The following is a 22251-nucleotide window of genomic DNA, read 5'->3' as shown; positions in this document are numbered from 1 at the left end:
TCTCGAGCCAAAAAAGTGTGAGCACCCCTGATGTAGACAAAGATTGCTGCATTTATTTCAAATGTCACTACAGCTGGTAAAAAAGAATATTAAGCCAAAGACGATGCAGAAAAGATGCATTTTGATAAAGTACTTGGAAGAAGAAAGAGAGATTGCTTCATCTACTTATTTGGAGGGAGGAGTTCCATGCACAGAGGGCAGAAAGAGATTAGGTAGAGTCATTTGAGGGAGTAGGAGACTTTTGGGTCTCCCTTAATGTCAGAGGAACTTCAACCAATTGAAATGTTAAACCAGCAATCTGAGGGCACAATCCTAATCAACTTTCCAGCACCAAGATAAGGGCAAAGTAGCTCCAAGGTAAGGAAACAACTTTCCCTTTTCTTGAGGGCATCCAAGGCTGCCACCCAACTGCAGGCTGCAGCACATGCCCCATTGACACAGCTATGTCAGTGCTGGAAAGTTGGTTAGGATTTGGGCCTGACAGGTTCGAGAACAAGCTAAGAACTGAGAGGCAGAAAGCTAAGGAATGGAAGTGGAAAGCAGGGTGATCAGCAGTATCAAAGGCAGCAGAAAGCTCAAGGAGGACAAGTCCTTGGATCTGGTAGTGAGAAGATCATTGTGATTTTAGCAAGGGCTGTTTCAGTAACATTGAAAAAAGTGCAAACCATATTGGAGGTGTTAAGAAGGCATCCCAAAATCAGTTGGTTAACCACTGTGGGAAGCAGGATACTGAACTAGATAGACCTTTGCTTTTATCTAACTGGATTCTTCTTATGTTAGAAGAAAGTGAATGAATGGCATACTCCAGGAGTTTGGAGGCAAGGGAAAGAAGTCAGTAGAGGCTAAGAGAAGATCAAGGGAAGTGTTTGTTTTTGGAATAGGGGAGACAGGGAGATGTTGAAATCAGCAGGGGAAGAGCTAGAGTAGAATGATCAGGCGGAAGGCAGAGAATAATAGAGGTGACAAGAGAGAATAGGGTCAAAGGGAGAGAGAGCCAGGATAGTGGTTCAGTGTAGTGGTTCAGGAATTGGATTTAGACTTAGAAGATCCAGGTTCAAATCCTCACTCAACCACAAAGCTTCCTGGGTGATCGTGAGCCAGTCATAATTTCTCAGCCTCACATACCTCACAGGGTAGACAATATACAGTTCCACCAGCAGTATTCATGGGGAAATACCAAATTCCCTGGAGACCGGGGTCCACCTTTCAATGCTGTTAGCAAGTAGAAAAAGTGCCAATTTTGCATGATCCAACCAAGTCATTTCCCAGTGATGCATTCTAAGGAGGAGCAAAGTGGTTGGCAACCTTCAGTCTTGAAAGACTATGGTACAAGCCTACAGCACCCGGTATTCCCAGGTGGTCTCCCATCCAAGTACTAACCAGGCCTGACCCTGCTTAGCTTCTGAGATCAGACGAGATTGGGCATGTGCAGGGCAACAGTTGCTGTCTCCGCACAATCCAGAAGTGGATATTTCTGATTGAAAAATAACTGCAGAGCCTGGGAAATGGCACGGTTTGCCCTGGCAAAGGTAGGAGATGCAATTTTGGTGCTTTTTTTTTCCTTGCTAAAGGCATTTAAAGGTGGACCTCAGTATCCACTGGCATCTGCGGTGAGTCAAAACCATGAATGCCAGACCTGCAGATACCGCAGGTCCATTGTATACCTACCCTGAGCTCCTTGGAGGAAGGGCAATATAAAATATGAAAAATGAACAAATAGGAAGAGGGATGTTAGATGAGGACAGCAGTGTCACCATCTCAGCATGAAATGCTGCAAAGGAGGAGAGATTGAGAGTGGTGGGGTGTAGAGTTGAATGAAGTGTCGAGGTCCTTCAGTTGCCACCTTGCCTGGCAAGGGGCTGAGGAAGCTGAAGCAGCAACCACACCTCTTAATCCAAAGCAGCCGCCAGCTCTTTATGACATACAGGTGGGGGCAGGAAGCAGAGCACACCTATTGGGAAAGCCATTTTAGTTCCTGGCTGGCAAAGTGTTTGTGGAATCCAAGAGGCAGCCACACCCGTTTAGTTCAAAGAAGCAGCCAGATCGCAGGAGGTGCGAGTGGGTGTGGAATGCAGAGCACACCTGTTTTGGAAAGTCTTTTGTTTCTGACCTGGCAGAGGAGCAGGTATTCCAATCCCCCATTCCTCTGCTTAGTCCAGAGAAAATACAGTCGGACCTCATTCCTGGAACACACCTCCCCAGGCGAATACCAAAACCTGCAGATAATCAAATCTGTGGGATCTGGTCCATAGGACCTCTGGAGACAACAGAAGATGTTCTCTGATCACCGTCCAGAGGTGTTCTGAGGCCCACAGAGGTGTTCTGAGGCTCTGTGGGCCTCAGAAAGGCCTGTTCAGGTGCCAGAAATGCATTTCTAGTTTCTCTGAAAACAAGAAGTGTTTTTCTCTTTTATCCAGAGGTCTTTCCGAGGACCATGGTCACAACTGGGAACTCATATCAAGCCTCAATCATGGGTTGGGAACTCACAGTGAGTTAAAACAGAGGGTCCCGAATCCACGAATACAGAGGTACAACCTGTTTAATTTCATGCCATAAAACTTGGGGGGGGGGCGGCAGGGGAAGAGATTGGGTAAATGTGTGAGGTTGCTATCCTGTGCACACTCAGTGGGAAGTTAGTCCCATCCCTGTCAGTGGAACATGCTTCCACAAAAATACTCACATGATTGGGCTTCAATCCACAGCATTTCATAACATACTCATTACTTAAACTTGCAAAGGCATCATTCTCAGCAGTCACAGAAGTCAGAGGATTCAACGGGGGCTGTTATCACTGCGACAAAATGCATATGCTTCAGAAAGCAGAATCTCCAAAACTTGGAGGGCCTCTTTCTCTCTGACTGTAGGCAACTTTCAAAGTAGAACTGCTACAAACCCAAACAACAGGGTTGGGACTTTTAAGTACAGTTCTCTATCTTAAGAACCTTTACTGGCATCCCATTATTTAATTACCATAATTAAATTGGAAGCACCAATAGAAGTTTTCCTTCAAGGGCTAGCAGCAGCTAAGGAAGTGCAATTTTAATTTGGATTGCAGTGGGAAGTGGTTTCCCCTCCCTATACAGTGCAATCCTGATCTCTCTCTCTCTCTCTCTCTCTCTCTCTCTCACACACACACACACACACACACACGCACACACACACACACACACACACACAAAACAAGCCATACCATGACTGCTCTTTAACTTTTAAAAAACACTCAGAACCAGCTATATGTTCAATATACCATGCAATTGGCCTCTGACTGGCAGTAGCCCTCTAGGGTCTCAGGATGACATTTTCCCATCAGCTGATCCTTTTTTTGGCTGAGAATCCAGGGACTGAACCTGAGACTTTCTATACGCAAAGGACAATTCTGCCATTCAGCTACAGCTTCTCCCTATTAACGGCCAGAATGCAGATCAAGCTTCCGATACTAAACTCTTGTTTACCAATCCTATAAAGTTCTCTACAGTAAGCATTTTTTTCTCAATAATTCAGTGGTTAACTTTACAAAAAAACAAAGGCATTATTTTGCAGCTCATTCTCCTTCCCCAGGTTTTTGAATTGCTGTGGGAAGTTAATATTCATCAGAGACTAGCAATTACCACCTCTCCATCAGCTACCATGTGGCTATTGGTTGTCTGTAGCAACGGGCAAGAACGAGGGGCCAAGTATTAGGGATTTCTTCCTGTGATTGGTCCAGTCCTGGCATTAAGGCAGTTCGATGCCAAGATGTTCCTCTTTGATGACATTTTGTTTGAAGTGTGCGGCAGACTTCCTCAGCCATGGTAGTGTGGTGGTCAGTAGATATTATCTTTCTCTTTCCTCAGGGGAAATGCTGGGGACTGAAAGAAAAGATCTGATAAAGAATGATCATCCATGGCAGGAACACATCACCATGTGATGACCGGTGTTAACATGTGGATCAGGTGTTAACAAATTATTTTCTCTTGGTTCTTTTTTCACAATGTGCTTAAGTTTTACCACAAGAAAGAAATCGCCAGTGTGGGGAAATGAAATCAGCAGAAGGGTGGAGGTGACAGCAACATTTACTATGGCCAGGGAAGTGATGTTGAAGTAGGTTTAGAAATGGTGCAATCAGGGAGAGGCTCAGCATTCCATGTTGGCTTCCTGCCACCTGTACACACCCACTTATTTGAGTGATGTCTCATTATTTAGAACGTATATTCTTGCAAGGTATCAGCTCTTAGTCCTTCTTGGTGGCTAAGGCTTTTCTGAGGCAGACCACACCTATGTGTGGCGTGAACTCAGAAGTAGGTCCATTATAGTCGGGTCTCTTATCTGGTGTGCTCCCTGGGGCATTTGGTGGGCCGCTGTGAAATACAGGAAGCTGGACTAGATGGGCCTATGGCCTGATCCAGTGGGGCTGTTCTTATGTTCTTAACTACAATTCCCAGGAGGCCTTTCAGATCTTCTTGTTATCTGGTGTGCTCCCTGGGGCATTTGGTGGGCCGCTGTGAAATACAGGAAGCTGGACTAGATGGGCCTATGGCCTGATCCAGTGGGGCTGTTCTTATGTTCTTATAGTCAATGGGGCTTACTCCCAGGCAAGTATGGCTAGGATTGCAGCCACAATGAGTGAAGATGTGCTCCTAGATGCATTTTAATTTTTATGTGATAGTCACCCAAACATATGTGTCAATATGAATGCTCTCCCATAGAACTATGGGGCTTATGGAAAGCAGAAGCAGCTACCAATGAATCAAAAGCATCTGCTTTCTTCCTGATTTGCAGCTATCAGCTTGCTTCTGCTACCCAAAGGTCAGCCATTGAGTGCTAGGGGTTTCCCAGAGATGTTGGGAGTACCCGTAAAACACTGTGAAATGAATGGCAGAGTGAGCAGCAAAATGACAGATGTGCTTCAATGTCAGTAAGTGTAAGGTCATGCACATTGGGGCAAAAAATCAAAAGTTCACATATAGGCTGATGGGTTCTGAGCTGTCTGTGACAGATCAGGAGAGAGATCTTGGGATGGTGGTGGACAGGTCGATGAAAGTGTCGATCCAATGTGCGGCGGCAGTGAAGAAGGCCAATTCTATGCTTGGGATCATTAGAAAAGGTATTGAGAACAAAACAGCTAATGTTATAATGCCGTTGTACAAATCTATGGTAAGGCCACACCTGGCGCCAGGCAGTGGCCCAGGTTCCGTGGCTCGGCGGTCTCCCGGACTGCCTGGCTGCGGAATGGGAAGCGGGGGCATGGACGGGGGCATGGGGGAGGTGTTCCGGGGAGGGGAAAGCCTGGCTGGAGTGGGCGGGAGGCGTGCCAGGGGGTGGGCGGGAGGCGTGTCAGGAGGTGGAGAGAGGCGGATCCACAGAGCTGTGCTCTGCAGGATCCAGGGCGTTCATGCAGGGCTGAGCACCCTACATGAGCGCCTTTACTTTAGTGCCGACCTTTTGGTCGGCGCTAAAGAGAGTAGCCCCATTGCGGGGCTGCTTACCTTACTCGGGGGAAGGAGACAAATGTCCCGTTCTCCCGAGGTGCCTCCCGTGGTAGCGCGGGAGGCACAGGATTCGGTGGCAGCCCTCCTCGGAGCCGCTGAGCCTGGGCGCTGCAGGCAGCTCAGGATTGGGCTGCCCGACCTACAAAATTATGCTTGGGAAGGATAGAGTGGATAGAGAGGTGCTCTTTCCCTCTCACATAACACCAGAACCAGGGGACATCCACTAAAATTGAGTGTTGGGAGAGTTAGAACAGACAAAAGAAAATATTTCTTTACTCAGCGTGTGGTTGGTCTTTGGAACTCCTTGCCACAGCATGTGGTGATGGCATCTGGCCTGGATGCCTTTAAAAGGGGATTGGACACGTTTTTGGCAGAAAGACCCATTATGGGTTACAAGCCATGATCTGTATGTGCAACGTCCTGATTTTAGAAATGGGTTACGTCAGAATGCCAGATGCAAGGGAGGGCACCAGGCTGCAGGTCTCTTGTTATCTGGTGTGCTCCCTGGGGCATTTGGTGGGCCGCTGTGAGATACAGGAAGCTGAACTAGATGGGCCTATGGCCTGATCCAGCGGGGCTGTTCTTATGTTTTTAGCTTTTACTCTGCCATGTCCTATATTTTTTCTTGGATGTCCTACATTTTGGGGTTCCTCATCCTCTTTGGCAGTTATGACATCTGGTCACCCTGCTTCCACCATCCACCCTTGCCAATTTACTGATGCTGGCAGTGGCATGCCTCTCCACCAGCCTGTGCATAAAGCCATGGGTGCTGGCATTCTCAGTGCGCATGCTGTCACCATGGCTTTTTTGCCACCTCAGGGCACTTCCGCCAATGGAATGTGCATTCCGCTGGCACACAGTCTCCTTTGGCATGGGCTGTAAAATAACCAGACATGTATATAATGCTTCCAATGATCAAATTGTCACCCTGCGATACTTCAGATAACAAAGGAATGCAATAAATGCCCTGCATTAAAATGTTAAATCTGCTGCCTCAAGAGGAGTAAAATAACAGCCCAGTTCTATCCCCCTCCACTGCAGCCACATTAAGAAGGCCACCAGATCCACCCCCTTCCACTGCCTTCCCGCCCAGTTCCTCCCCTCCGCTCCCTACCCACCCCCTGCTCCCACCATTTACCTGCTGTTGGTGGCAGCTGCCTAGGATCTTGCACTGTGCATGACACCTCTGTGGCCTCTTCAGTGTCAGGATGGAAGCACTTAGCTCTGCGCACTTGTATAAGGCCATTTATGGTGGCCATCAAGAAAGAGCTCTACTTCCCCACAGCAGGGAGGGAGGGAGGATAGGATTGGGCCGTAAGTATTCAACCTACTCCAGCATGCTTATCTCTTTGGACCATAAAATTACCCATTCTTTTGTTTTTTGCCCCTACAGTGAGTGAATCTGATTGTTACGTGACCTTGTGGCTGCCTACTTCCTCATCTGAAAAAGTCCGGACTAAAACTGTTGCAAATTGCAAAGATCCAGTGTGGAACGAAACATTCTACTTCCGGATCCAAAGTCAGGTTAAGGTAGGATACAAAATGGTATGTAGCTGGTGCTGCCAGAAGAGGCAGAATCACTATCTTCAGGCATTTATTGATGCTTTTGCCTCTATATTTGTGATTGCTTCTCATCCAACCCTATTCTTCTTGGTTTCAGTCACTTTAAGCAGCATACCAAACAGTGTCTTTCCAGATAATTCTACAGTTTGCCATGCCTTCTAGCATACCTTCCTGGGTTTTAGCACCATAAAGAACAGTCTGCCTCAGAAGGTGGTAGACTCTCCAGTGATGGAGGTCTGTAAGCAAAGCCTGGATAGCAATCAATAGGGGATTGTGCAGTTGTGCACAGCCTGCATTGACAGGGGGTTGGACTTGATCTTACAAAAGCCTTCCAGCTCTAGAATAGAGTTCTATCGGTTGGAATACAACATGATATTGCAGTATGCTAAGCTGCCCTGCACTGACTCAGACTATTGTTCCATGTAGCCCACTGTTATCCACACTGGTTATAAAATTTCGGAGGAGGTCTTCCCTAGTCCTGTTACCCAAGAATCTTTAGGGCACAATCCTAGAATGTACTTGGGCCGACACAATCCCTTGCGCTGGCCCGGGAGTATAGCAAAAGTGCCATACAGGCGGGCAGTTATAGGAAAGCCTTAAAGCAAAATAAAATCCTTTATGTGTTTAATCTCACAGATCTTTAGCTGTATTCACCCTGAGCCTCAGACTGCAAATTCCATTATACCTCTCTGATCCCAGGGAGGCACGTTTGACTGGCTGTACACAGATGCAAACTCTAAGGAGGGACAGGTCAAAGAGCATCCTTGAGCCTGATCTTAAGTAACTGAGGCCCAAATCCTAACCATCTTTCCAGCACTGGCCTAGCTGTACCAATGGGACTTGTGCTGCATGCTGCAGTTGCACTCACTGAGACCTCAAAGTAAGGGAATGTTTGTTCCCTTACCTAGGAGTTGCATTGCCCTTATGTTGGTGCTGGAAAGTGGGTTAGGATTGCTCCCTGAGTTTCAATTAGGTCACTGTCCCATCTGATGGAATGTTTTACCATCATCTTAGCACACCTACTTTCCCTCCAACCCTGTCAAGTGGGATGGAGTACCCTATCTCAGCAAGTTGGCTGGCTAGGTTCTATTGTTCTTGGGATGTCAACCAAAGAATACACAAACACAATCCAACCTAAATCCCTGTGCAGCAAAAACAGCTGTTCTTATGTTCTTATGCCTCCTGAGGGAGATTTTTGGCTGCTGGAGTACATTTGTCCCCTTGCCCTGGGTAAGACCTAGCAGCTGCAATGGGTCAACTAGAATCTGCATCAATGATATCGCTGGTGCAAGTCCATGTTGGTCTCTGCAGGTGGATCAGGCTAAGGAAGGGCCTCAGGATTTGGCATGCACTGGTGTCACCAATCCTGCCTTCTCCTGGACCCCATCTGCCCATACCCCACCCCACATTCTCCCCATTCCACTCTCCCTCCACTCCATTTAGCCCTCCCTCCTCCCCCGCCCCTGCACTAGACTTACGTGGTCTGGCAGGCCTCCTTGCTCAACCTCTGAATTAGTGACCCTTCTCACAGACACACTGTAGCATACAGTGATCTCGCTTAACAGATTGTCCTCTTTTAAGGTGCAAGGTTGAACTTGATGAACTTGATGAACTTGATGAACTCTTGCTCATTTCCAATCCATAATTCATTAAATTACATTCTTTATTTCCGTTTCCAGAATGTCTTGGAATTGACCATCTCTGATGAAGACATCATTCGAGATGATGAGTACCGAATCATTTTTTATGACATAGCTAAGGTCCCTCTTGGAGGATCAGTTTATGAGACATTTGTATTGAATCCACAGGTGAGCATTGACTGCATTATTTGGGATTTATATATAATTTCTGCATTAATTGAGATGTCTATATACGTATTTTGCATCATCTATCCTGTCTTCCTATTGAAAAGAAAAGTTCAACATCAGCAGCGGACCTCCCCAGCCTGGGAAAGGTCTGTCATGGCTCCCTCCCGTGGGCTACTGCTGCCCCCCCCACAGAAATCCACCCCCCCCCCATTCATCTGAGGCTCACAGAGCCTCACACAACCTCTACCTGCGTCGGAGAAACCTCTGTGAAAACCGGAAGCACAGTTTTCGCCCCCATTGGGAGCCTCAGAGAGGCGGCTCACAACAATGAATTAAAAAACATAATCACATATTAAAATTGCTGTGTGATGAGTGACTGTAGGTAGCATCAGGCTGTTATGTACTCAGGAACCACTTCATTCTTTACATTTTCATGTACTCTTTTCGTGCCAGGACAAAGAAATCCTGATGTGGCCAATGAGGTAGTTGTTTGTAAAGCATTTCATTTGTGTCACATATTACTTTTCAGAAACATGAAGAACTGGAGGTTGAATTTACACTGGAGAATATGTGAGTAACCTAAATACAGTAAACTCTAATGACTATAAAACGTATAACTGAGAGAAATCACAGGTCATACAATAGTAGAATCAACAACTCACAATGTAATTTAGGGTCTAATTCTAGACGACCCTAGAGCTGGCACTGAGCTCCAGTGCTGGATGTTGCAAATGTGCGGTAAGGCGTGCTGCGACACCAAGGGAGGAGGGGCTGTCGACACTGGGACTCAGCGTGGGATGGAGGGCCAGCCAGCGCTCCTCCAGCACTGGTCCACAGTAAGACAGGATGGGGGGGAGGCAGGGAGTGGGCGGAATGGAATGGAGGGAGGGTGGAGGGAGGAGAGGATTGGGCCTGATAGGGGTCGGAGACATCAGCAGCCTCAACATCCATTTCTAGGAGGGAACAGACAGCAAAAAAAGAGCAAAGAAAAATGGTAACAAGCTGGGCTATACAGGTGATGGAGAAGTATTATGCCTTTAAAGTTATCCTTAGACCATTTAAGATGTAACAGTTTTGTTTGTTTCCTAGATGGGGTCCTGCTGAAGCAATAACTACTAATGGAGCAATAGTGGTAACTTAATTTTGTAAATATGTATTTTTGGTACTGTATATTTTTCCATAGTGCATATATTTCTGTTGAGAGCATAGTCTAGATCAGGGCTGTCCAAAGTTTTTGGCAGGAGGGCCACATTGTCTCTCTGACACTGTGTCGGGGGCCCGGGGGGGGGAAGAATTAATTTACATTTAAAATTTGAATAAATTTACATAAATGAATATATTAAAGATGAACTTATATGAATGAATGAAGGTCTTGCAATAGCTCAAGGCCTATAAAAGGCCTTGCACAAAGCAAGGCTGGCCTTTCCTTTGCTGCTGCTACTGCATCACAGATGTGAAACAACAAGCAGTGGAGGGAGCCCTCATCCCACAGCTCATGTGAGAAGTCAAACGGTCACCCTCACTCTAAGAGCAGTTGCGTCAGGCCAGTGTGGTCTCCAACGAAGCTCCAGAGGGCCAGAGGCTCATTGGAGACTGGAGGCTCCCTGAGGGCTGCATTGAGAGGCCTCAAGGGCTGCAAGTGGCCCCAGGGCTGGGGTTTGGGCACCCCTGGTCTAGATAATCTGTAAGCTATCTTATCAGGGCAGGCCAGTACCTCTGAGAGGGGCATGCAGGGAGTGCATTGTACCTAGACTCAGGGTCAAAAAGGGGGCCCAAGGAGCCAAAAGGAGAAAATAAAGGGGGGAACCTGGGAGCCAAATTCACATTTGAAGAGAGAAGGGACCCAAAAGGAACTTAGTACCCCTGATAAAATTCCTCTCAGTGGTTCTGAGGCAGGCCTATCCATTAGGCCAACTGAGGCGAACCCCTCAGGCAGCAGATGGGGCAAGAATACCCACTTCCATCAGCCCCCTCACCTCCATTGCTCCCTTTCCTTGGATTGAAAAAGTAGAATGGGGACAGTGAAAGAGGAAGTGTGGAGGAGTGTAGTTGAACTGGAGCATCTCCAGTGCTCTCTAGCCCTACCCGTACCTCAGCTCTACACATCTGGCTTCACCCCCTCTTCCTTTTTCAACCAAGGGAGAGGGAGGAGGAGCTGTGGAGGTGAGTGGGCTTATGGAGGTGGGTATCCCTGCCTTATCTGCTGCCCGATGGGTTCACCTCAATTGGCCTTGTGAATGGGCCTACCCTGGAAGGAGCAGACACTGGCACATCACCAGAGGCGACATTTGGCACTCCACCTTGGCCGTTGGGAGGTTGTGGGCTGGCCCTGGACTGTAGATTTAATTCTTATACAGTGCCGATAAAGGAACAGGTTTGGGTGGGCAGGCCACAGTTTGTGGTGGTTTTATTCAGTAACGACATCTAGTCATTGAATCAGACTAATGGTTCATCATGTAGCGACATAACTGTCTTCAGGCCAATTGCAGGCCACGCAATTACAATGCATGCAGTGACATGTAAGCACTCCAGTGTTGTGTGATGGATGTGTCACAAAAATAGGCAAGCTACTGATCATTATCAAAAAGATCTCTTAGACACCTGAGTACTTAAAAACCTGCTAAGAAAAACCTGGGACCTTACAGCAGGATCACCATCATGCAATTACTGTTGCTCTTAAATGAAGCCTGCTGAATCATCTGCCTATTTCAGATGGTTGTTAAATTTTTTTATGGACGGGTGTGACTCTCCATAGCTCTATTAATACAATTCACAGCCTAATCCTATGCACGCCTACTCAGAAGTAAGTCCCATGGAGTTTAGTGGGACCTACTCCTAGGTAAACATGGATAGGCTTTTCCCAATCTTTATGTACATTTTGCAACAGCGGATCTTGCAACCTGCTGTTGCACAATGCCGCGAATGTCATGCTTCCATCTCACGCAATGGAGCCTCTGGCAGTAATGACCAGTGTCTCCCCATGTGCAACATAATGACCAAGACTCCCTGTTGAAATTGGTAAGTCAGCAGAGCGGGCAGGAGGTCTGGTCTAGAGGGTAGAGCCTCCGTCTGCCTGAAGATAACATCCACAAGGTCGCCAGTTCGAGGCCACCAGCATCGTGCGACCTTGAAGCAGCTGACAAGTTGAAGCCGAGCCATTCCATCTGCTCTGAGCGTGGGAGGATGGAGGCCAGAACGTGAAGCCAGATCGGAACGAAACACCTTGAATGTAGTGGTTCTTGAAAGAAAGAACCTTCTTTCAAATTGTAAAAATCCCTATTTAATAAGGGATTTAAATAAAAGCCTGCCTATGTAAACCGCCTTGAATAAAGTCTTGAATAAAGACCAAGAAAGGCGGTATATAAATACCTGTTGTTGTTGTTGTTGTTGTTGTTGTTGTTGTTGTTGTTGTTGTTGTTGTTGTTATTATCAGGGCAGGGACTGAGACCAGCTGGGGGTGTGTCAAAGGCGTGCTGTGGTGGATATTGGCAGCAGTGAGAATGCCAACATCCTACGCCCCCAGTCTAGACTTGACACACTTCCTTTGACCCACTTGGATTTATGCCAGCCAAAGAGCCCATTGGGGATCACGGTGCAACAGAGCAGTAACTAAAATTTTGTTACTTATCTTTCTATTACTGCCTGGTTACCTGCTGGCCCATGGCATGCAGCAGAGGCTGCTCCAGCACGGCTGTACTCGAGGCTGGCCCAGGTTAGGATTAGTCAGTCAATTGGAAGTATGATTTCAGGAAAAAAATCAACTGCTTGCACAATCTTCAAGCAGACAAGTGCACTGGAAAATCTTCTTACCCACTATTCTGTCTGTTGTCTCTATTGCAGTGTCGTGAACTTGCCTGCTTGGAAATTCAGGTGGACCAGAAGAAGAAGAAAAAGCATTCTAAATGTGAGGATATTGCTTCCTTAAATGTGTCTTGCCAACAACCCTAATTATCCCTATATTAACCCTCATTAATTTAGGGTTATAATTATAACTAATTATCACCTTTTAGACTTCAGGACTATACTTCATGTGTTCAGACTGGATCCAGTACAATTCCTGAAAAATCCACTCTAATCCACTGGAAATTAGATAGTAACTCTGTCCTTTTCAGATTTCATTCACATCAGGAGCCTGCAGTACATCAGGCTTTGGCCTAGTGCCTTGGACTTGACTAGCAAAAAAGCTCTCAGGATCACTTAGGCAGCAGAAGATCATGATCTGCCACCCCTTGGCTATTCCATGGAATACTCCTATGTCCAAGGTGCAGTGCAATTCTATCTTGCGCTGGAACAGGAAAGTCAGGAGGCTTGCGCTGCATCCAGCGCAAGATAGGGCTGCAAAGTGGCTCAGCCGAAGGTAAGGGGAAACTTTCCCCCTTACCCCCAGGTAAGCCACTGCAGCCCCTATGGGTCTCCTTGGACTTGCATCACCTTCTGAGGAGGCATAAGTCCGAGGAGAGCAGAGCAGCTTGAAGCTGCTCCGCACTGCTCAGGTATAGGGGCTAGGATCCGGCATAACAGCCAGATCCCAGCCCTGCCTCCCTCTCCCGCCCACCTCCCCCCCCCGGGGCCGCCCTCTGTCCGCCCTTCCCCTGCCCCAGAACGCCTCCCTCCCGCTTCCTCCCCACCCTCCTCAGAGCCTTGCATGAGCTCAGTTGACACAAGGCTTGCTCCCAATGTTGGTACAGAGACTGGATTTAGCCTCTGTGCGCTGGCACATGTCTGTGCGCCAGCTCAGCCAACTCTTGAGGAGGTGCAAACATGCCTTACAGCACGTTTGCAATCCTCCTGGGCTGGTGCAAGTTCCCAAGGACAAGTTTGGATTATGCCCTTATCCTCATACGATCAGCTCTGTATGCTCTCAATGCCATTCACCAATACCATCCAATGGTATATTCCATCCAAAGGAATATTCTCCTTCCCTCCATATGCCATGCCCCTTCCAAGCTGGGGGGGAGGACAGGATGGGGGGGGGACAGGGAATAACAACTCAGCAGTGAAGATTCTGATTTCACCTACAATTGTATTTAACATTACAAATTGCTCTTAGCTTAACAGACTTCAAATATAGTAGTATTAAATCATTGTCACACAACTGGAAGTAGTAAAACTTATTTATCTACTTGGTTCTCTTTCTTTAGACCAAGATGTCAGATGTACATTGAAAGGATCCTATGAAGAAACCCAAAACATTTCAGTCAACTGTGCATCAAGCTTGCATTTAGCTGATTTTATCCTTTTCCATTATGCCAAACATAAGCAAGCCGAACTGGACGTGTTGCTCCCAAAGAAGAGGTCACTTCCCTCCTTTGTATGTTATAGATGAGCATGGTAGTAATCTGGATGATTTTAATTTGCAACGTCTTTAATTAAACATCTGTTTTTGTTTTCATTTTTTTTTTTTACAAAGAAACCTTATTTATTTTCAGTGTGGCTGTATGTCGTGTGGACCAAATGCGTACAGATACAAGAATCTGACCCTTCCTCTGAATTCATTTCCCTCTGATCAGGGTTTAATAAAAGAGGTAAGTACTGCCAAACATTCAGGATGAATTGGGAACATTACGACTTCAACTCAGGAAAAATAAATCCATATTCCGCTAATTACAAACATTATATTATAGTACTTGGAAAAATAAATTGGGGAGGGGATGGTGTTGACCCTACTAAAGGAAAAGACACCCCACCATTCTGGCAAGTCAATTTTTGGGACATCATGATACATAAGTTGTTTCCCAACAACTTGTACATTGTAGCTTCAGGGCCTGATCCAGACCTTTCAGCACCAGCATGCCTTCAACATTCACTGCCAGGCTGGCTCTGGCTCAATACCAGCCCACGCTGAGTCATGCCAACCAGAGGCCTGTCGTACACTGCCTGGAGCTATGGACGAACTACAGGCAGAGGAGCGGTGAATTGGAATGGGGGAGGCGTTCTGGGGGGGAGGGCAGGGGGAAGGCAGGGCAGGGGAGGGAGCAGGGCGGGAGGGTGGTGGGACTGGCCAGATACAGACACCCGCGTTGGACCTCCCAGTTCAACACAGGACCTCTTTACTCTGTGCCAGCTAAATAACTGGTGCAGAGTCGAGTAACCCCATTGTGGAACCTGCTCCCTTACCTGGAGGAAAGAGACAAATGTCCCCTTCCCCTAAGGAGCTGCCGGCAGCTGCCAGATGTCCATTGGATGCAGCAGCAGCCATTTTAGGTTCAATATACCCTCTAATTTCTTTGTGGAGTACTTGGAGGCATATGATGGCTGCGGAGGCTGGCCAGAGCACTTGGTGATGACGTCATCATCACTGCCAAGCTCAGGAGTGCCAAAAGGGAAGCTGTGCAGAGCTTTGATTACACCTGCCATGCAGCTTACAAGGAAGGCTGGATGGGGTGGAAAGAAGTCAAATGGTGATGGAAAGGGGTACTAAGTGATGGGTTTGTGAAAGCAGAAGAACGTCAAGTGGAAAAGTGTTGTGTGCTGGACTAGCTAGTGGTGCCAAATCCTCTGCAGCTCATGTAGGGTTTCAGTCTTAGTTCTACCTGCCTGGAAAAGAATAATTGAAAGCCACCAGAAAGCAGGAGGAATACCATTTCAGACTACAGGTTGGGGGAAGAGATCTCTGAGTAATGACAGCAATGTTATCACCAAAAATGAGTCAGCTCTGTGCATTTGGCATGTATTCTACTTTAATTGTTGGAAGATAATAATCACTCAGGGTGGAAGTTCTCCAGGATATCATTGCCTTGTCCCTCTCTCCACCTCTGCAGCTAGTGAAGATAAGTGGTACATGAGAGAATGCAGAACACAGTGATGTCATGACAGAAGCAAATATGCCTGAAATTATCAAGATGAAGGGGAGAGCAGGATATGGGGCAACAGTTTTCAGTGTCAAGTGTGTCTTCTCATTCCAATCATAGTGTGTGTGGAACCAATGAGTTGGTGAGAAATATGGGTGCTCTTGAGGAATACCCACAATTTGAAACTAGGCCTCCAATCCTATGCACACTTTCCTAACCAACTTTCCAGCACTGGCTTAGCTTAGGTAGGCAGCTGAAAGCCAGGACCTCAAAGATAGCGTTCTCGGAAGTGCTACCTGTTCCACACGCAGGGCCAGCTAGGCAGGCGGAGATCAGGGGTCTCAATGCGTGGATGAGATGGTGGTGTAGAGAGGAGGGATTTAGATTCGTTAGGAACTGGGGAACGTTTTGGGACAAGCGGAGCCTGTACAAGAGGGACGGGCTTCGCTTGAACCAGAATGGAACCAGACTGCTGGCGCATAACATTAAAAAGGTGGCAGAGCAGCTTTTAAACTGATCCCTGGGGGAAGGCCGACAGGAGCTGAGGGGCATCCGGTCCTCATCTCTATGGGACGAGGATGGGGAGGTTAGAGAACAACAAGACAAAGGCAGAGTAGGAGAAGAAATTGGGAATGGTAGCGTGATGGGATGTGATAGACAGTTTGGCACAGTGAGAGGATGCGGGGACAAAGGAGCAAATAAGCAGCCCATCCTGGGGCATTCCATGTACAAATGCTTTTATGCAAATGCCCAAAGTCTCTGAGCAAAGATGGGAGAACTGGAATGTCTGGTGACTAAGGAAAACACTGACATAGTGGGCATAACGGAAACCTGGTGGAATGCGGAAAATCAGTGGGATACCGCAATCCCGGGCTATAAACTCTACAGGAGGGACAGGCAGGGGCATGTTGGGGGTGGGGTGGCCATTTATGTTAAGGAAGGGATAGAATCCAGCAAAGTAGAGATTGAAGGTGGGCCCGACTCCACCGTAGAATCTCTGTGGGTTAAATTACCGGGCCCGTGGAGCGATGTAATACTGGGGGTGTACTATCATCTTCCATACCAGAAATTGGAAGGGGACCTTGAAATGAGGAAATGGATCAGGGAGGTGACAAGGAAGGACAGGGTTGTAATCATGGGGGACTTCAATTATCCTCATATAGACTGGGTCAATTTGTGTTCTGGTCACGAAAAGGAGACTGGATTCCTTGACGTGCTAAATGACTGTGGCTTAGAGCAGCTAGTCAGCCCACCAGAGGACAGGTGACTCTGGATTTAATATTGTGCGGTACACAGGACCTGGATAGAGATGTCAATGTTACAGAGCCATTGGGGAACAGTGATCATGCTGCGATCTGTTTCGACATGCACGTCGGGGGAAGAATACCGGGCAAATCTGTCACAAAAACACTTGACTTCCAACGAGTGGACTTCCCTCAAATGAGGAGGCTGGTTATAAGGAGGTTGAAAGGAAGGGTAAAGAGAGTCCAATCTCTCCAGAGTGCATGGAGGCTGCTTAAAACAACAGAGGCCCAGCAGAGGTGTATACCTCAAAGGGTTCCACTAAATCCAGGAGAGTGCCAGCAAGGCTAACGAGCAAAGTTAGAGAGGCTGTAAAGGGCAAGGAAGCTTCCTTCCGTAAATGAAAGTCTTGCCCTAATGAGGAGAATAAAAAGGAACATAAACTGTGGCAAAAGAAATGTAAGAAGGTGATACAGGAGGCCAAGCGAGACTATGAGGAACGCATGGCCAGCAACATTAAGGGGAATAACAAAAGCTTCTTCAAATATGTTAGAAGCAGGAAACCTGCCAGAGAAGCGGTTGGCCCTCTGGATGGTGAGGGAGGGAAAGGGGAGATAAAAGGAGACTTAGAGATGGCAGAGAAATTAAATGAGTTCTTTGCATCTGTCCGCTGCCCGAACGGCCCCTCCTGACCGAGGAATTAAGTCAGATAGAGGTTAAAAGAGAAGATGTTTCAGACCTCATTGATAAATTAAAGATCAATAAGTCACCAGGCCCTGATGGCATCCACCCAAGAGTTATTAAGGAATTGAAGAATGAAGTTGCTGATTTCTTGACTAAAATATGCAACTTGTCCCTCAAAATGGCCACGGTGCCAGAGGATTGGAGGATAGCAAATGTCGCACCTATCTTTAAAAAGGGAAAGAGGAGGGACCCGGGAAACTGTAGTCCGGTCAGCCTAACATCTATACTGGGTAAGATGGTGGAATGCCTCATCAAAGATAGAATCTCAAAACACATAGACGAACAGGCCTTGCTGAGGGAGAATCAGCATGGCTTCTGTAAGGGTGAGTCTTGCCTCATGAACCTTATAGAATTCTTTGAAAAGGTCAACAGGCATGTGGATGTGGGAGAACCCGTAGACATTATATATCTGGACTTTCAGAAAGCGTTCAACATGGTCCCTCACCAAAGGCTACTAAAAAAACTCCACAGTCGGGGAATTACAGGACAGGTCCTCTCATAGATTGAGAACTGGTTGAAAACCAGGAAACAGAGAGTGGGTGTCAATGGGCAATTTTCACAATGGAGAGAAGTGAAAAGCGGTGTGCCCCAAGGATCTGTCCTGGGACTGGTGCTTTTCAACCTCTTCATAAATGACCTGGAGACAGCGTTGAGCAGTAAGGTGCCTACGTTTGCAGACGACACCAAACTTTTCCGAGTGGTGAAGACCAGAAATGATTGTGAGGAGCTCCAGAAGGATCTCTCCAAACTAGCAGAATGGGCAGCAAAATGGCAGATGCGCTTCAATGTCAGTAAGTGTAAAGTCATGCACATTGGGGCAAAAAATCAAAACTTCACATATAGGCTGATGGGTTCTGAGCTGTCTGTGACAGATCAGGAGAGAGATCTTTGGGTGATGCTGGACAGGTCAATGACATTGTCAACCCAATGTGCGGCGGCAGTGAAGAAGGCCAAATCTATGCTTGGGATCATTAGAAAGGGTATTGAGAACAAAACAGCTAATATTATAATGCCGTTGTACAAATCGATGGTAAGGCCACGTCTGGAGTATTGTGTCCAGTTCTGGTCGCTGCATCTCAAAAAAGACATAGCAGAAAAGGAAAAGGTGCAAAAGAGTGTGACTAAGATGATTACTTGACTAGGGCACCTTCCTTATAAGGAAAGGCTATGGTGTTTAGGCCTCTTCAGCCTAGAAAAGAGGCGCCTGAGGGGGGACATGATTGAGACATACAAAATTATGCAGGGGATGGACAGAGTGGCTAGAGAGATGCTCTTTACACTCTCACATAACACCAGAACCAGGGGACATTTACTAAAATTGAGTGTTGGAAGAGTTAGAACAGACAAAAGAAAATATTTCTTTACTCAGCGTGTGGTTGGTCTGTGGAACTCCTTGCCGCTGGATGTGGTGATGGACTCCTTTAAAAGGGGATTGGACAAGTTTCTGGAGGAAAAATCCATTATGGGTTACAAGCCATGATGTGTATGTGCAACCTCCTCATTTTAGAAATGGGCTAGGTCAGAATGCCAATGCAAGGGAGGGCACCAGGATGAGGTCTCCTGTTATCTGGTGTGCTCCCTGGGGCATTTGGTGGGCCACTGTGAGATACAGGAAGATTGACTAGATGGGCCTATGGGCTGATCCGGTGAGGCTGTTCTTATGTTCTCATGTTCTGTGCCAGTGAGGCATGTGCTGCATCCTGCAGTTAGTGGGTAGTCATGGAGGCCTCCTCAAGGTAAAGTAATGTTTGTTACCTTACCTCAGAGTTGCATTGCCCAGTATGTCAGTGCTGGAAAGTTGGTTAGGATTGTGCCCTAAGCTCTATTGAACGCAATGGGACTTGCTTCCAGGTAAGCATGTTTAGGATTGTGCTACAAAGGAAGATGTCCTGCCCCAAGCCTCCCTAGACAGCAGCTGCATTTTTCAAATAATTCCTTGGGAGTGCATCAGTCAGTTTCCTTTTGCAGGCGGAAAACCTCTAGGTAGAATCATATACATGTTGTTATGAATGCCAGAAATTAGCAACTGTCAGCATTCACCAGAAAGGCTAAAGAAATTATACAGTTTCCAGTTTCTGATATTAACAATAGCACAAACAAGCCTGGTAGAAAACAGGTGGAATATTTTCCTGTCTTGGAGGAACTTTGCAAATATTCTAGGAACATTGCCGAATTTGTGATATTTATATTTTTGATTTGCAGGACAAAGAACTTAATTTACACCTCAAAACAAAGGACTGGTAAGTTATATACAGATTCTTAAGTTTTTGGATACTTCTGCTTGATTCATTGTAAAAATGGGGAGGGGCGCTTAAAATATCTGTCTTCATTTTTTCGATACAAATAACTTTTTAATTCAGGAAACCAAATGTTGGGTTTTGAATCCAAGGTCAAGAGAGAACTCATCTCAAATATTTGTATATACAGGGGGGCACTCCAGAGAGCTCCCACAAGATGACAGGCAGGCAGCTGGGGATCCACTGCTGGGAACATTCAAGCGCACTGGCTACACAGTGCACTGCAAGCGTGCCTTTTACAGCCAGCACTGACTGCTTTATGGTAATTAGCATTGGCAGGACCCACATTCTGCTGCCATCTGGCCCCAATAAGATTCCTTACACTTTTTTCCTTACACTCAGTGGGGCTTATGCATGAGTTGACCTGGATAGGCTTGCACTGCCTCATGCCATACAGAAGCATCAGACAGGCCTTTGTACAAAAACTAGACAAGGTTGCAGTCAAAAGGTAAAGAATGATGTGGATCAGTGGTTCTCAAACTGTGTGCCATGGGATTTTTCCAGAAGTTCTGGCTGCATGCAGGCTCTACAGCAGCCATTTTCAACCAGTGTGCCATGAATGGTCTGCAGGTGTGCCACAGGAATTTGGGGGAAAGTCGTTTATCAGTAGGGCAAATGGGGGTTATGAGTCCTCTGCTGGCAGCGTGGTGTGCCTTGTCAATTGTCAAAAACCTGATGGTGTGCCTTGACAATTTTAGTGCCTTGTCAGTGTGCTGTGAGATGAAAAAGTTTGAAAATTACTGCTCTACAGCAACAGAACTGTAGGGGCGCTGTGAAAGAATTACTGCAAGCCTATGTGTGCTGTGACCAGGGTAAATTTGGGGACTGCTGGCTTAGGGCCTAGGCAATTCCTGCTGTGCCCTGTCACCCATGAGAAGTTGGACAATGTTTCCTTGTATTGATCTGCTTATGAATATTCACTATAGTGGTCTGCAAGCTGTGATGCACGATTCATTTGTGTTACAGGACGTCAGACTCAGATTTACGCTTGGGGTTTGATCTCTGCGCAGAGGAACAGGAATTCATGCAGAAGCGGAGGAAGGTGGCAGCTGCTGCTTTGAAACGGGTTCTTCAACTTGAGGAAGATCTGCAGGATGATGAGGTGGGGGGAAGCAGCATAATATATTGAAATGTAATAATATAGATGACATCTTGGATCATGTTTTTTTCTTTTCCCAACCCCCAGTTCAGGAACGATATCTATGCACACAAAAAGGGACTGTGACAGGGAGTCAGCTCTCCAGCATGGAAAAGGCCATTGTGCCCTCTGGTGGTAGATGTTACTGAGAGCAGATTGTGAGACTTATTGAGCTGGGAAGGAAATGTTACTGCTTTTAGTCTTCCTGGTAAAGGAGCCTGTGCCATGGTCTAGGAAAAGTTAGATATTGCTATTCTATTATTTAGGCCCCAGTCCTATCCCCTACCACCAGCACTGATGCAGCCACACCAAAAAGACACAAATTGCATCCTATGGTATGGGTGTGTGTGATCGGACAACATTTCATACTTAACTTCCGATAGACTGCTCAGTTGTCAGTGGGTCTCCTTGGATATATGCTACCTATTTTGGTGGTGTATGTATGAGGAGAGGAAGGGAGTGGGGAGGTTATAAAAGTAGGGGATAAGGTCTGGTTTGCACCATTGCCACTGGATCTCACTCCCAGCTCCTCCCCATACTGGTTCCTCCCCCTTCCCACCCAGAAACCCTCTGTTCCTCCTACTCCCTCCCCTGTCCTTCCCACCACCTGTCCCCATTGCCAATTTGCCTGGCCTGGTTGATGGTGGCCTCAACTGCCAGCCCACCAAGGATTGTGCTGGTGGCCTCACTCACTCACTGGTGGTGTCAGCGAATATGACAATGATACACAATGCGTGCCTGGATCCAGGCACTTCTGCCTGGAATTTGGCATTCCATCAGCAGAATGTGCATTCCTCTGGTCAAGGCCAACACACAGGATTGGGCTGTTAATTAGTTATTTGTTCCCTGCCTTTTTGGCCCTCTTGTGGCCCCTAAGGAACAACAGTCACCAGTTTCCCTAAGGCAGTTAGAATTCCTGTGGTCTAAACTCCAGGTGCAAGGACTGGAATGCTGTTCTTCACCAAACCTGCTGCTGCTGTTCAGAGAGCTGTTTTCATCACCATGACTCCACGTCTCTCCAGCTGATTTGCTCTCATCTAAAGGCTCTGCTGTGGATCTGAGCAGGCTTCCATTTGAAATGCTATTGTTAGTGATTCTCCAGTAATGATGAATTTATCCTGCAGCAGTTTCCATTCTTCTCTGCTACAATTATGCCCCCAAATAAAGTTCTTCATCCTGATGAAGACTGTAACTTTCTTG

The 22251-nt window shown here is 46.8% G+C and overlaps 1 protein-coding gene and 1 pseudogene across 1 annotated transcript in view; one reads left to right on the top strand and one right to left on the bottom strand.

The window, feature by feature from the left end:
- The window catches only part of LOC136640304 (cytosolic phospholipase A2 epsilon-like), a 52890-nt gene that overhangs the window by 19747 nt on the left and 10892 nt on the right, over positions 1-22251 (top strand). The window contains exons 5-13 of the mRNA XM_066615368.1: positions 6862-6998; positions 8711-8839; positions 9369-9409; positions 9929-9971; positions 12680-12751; positions 13983-14150; positions 14269-14364; positions 19819-19856; positions 20880-21015. Coding sequence (XP_066471465.1) covers positions 6862-6998; positions 8711-8839; positions 9369-9409; positions 9929-9971; positions 12680-12751; positions 13983-14150; positions 14269-14364; positions 19819-19856; positions 20880-21015 — 860 coding nt within the window. The remainder of the gene's footprint in view (positions 1-6861; positions 6999-8710; positions 8840-9368; positions 9410-9928; positions 9972-12679; positions 12752-13982; positions 14151-14268; positions 14365-19818; positions 19857-20879; positions 21016-22251) is intronic.
- Positions 1332-1448, bottom strand: LOC136637611 (5S ribosomal RNA; annotated as a pseudogene).

Source organism: Tiliqua scincoides, chromosome 1 (genome assembly GCF_035046505.1).
Source record: "Tiliqua scincoides isolate rTilSci1 chromosome 1, rTilSci1.hap2, whole genome shotgun sequence".
NCBI classification, from domain to species: domain Eukaryota; kingdom Metazoa; phylum Chordata; class Lepidosauria; order Squamata; family Scincidae; genus Tiliqua; species Tiliqua scincoides.
Note: the sequence above shows the minus strand (reverse complement) of the source record. Positions and strands in the feature narration are given on the sequence as shown.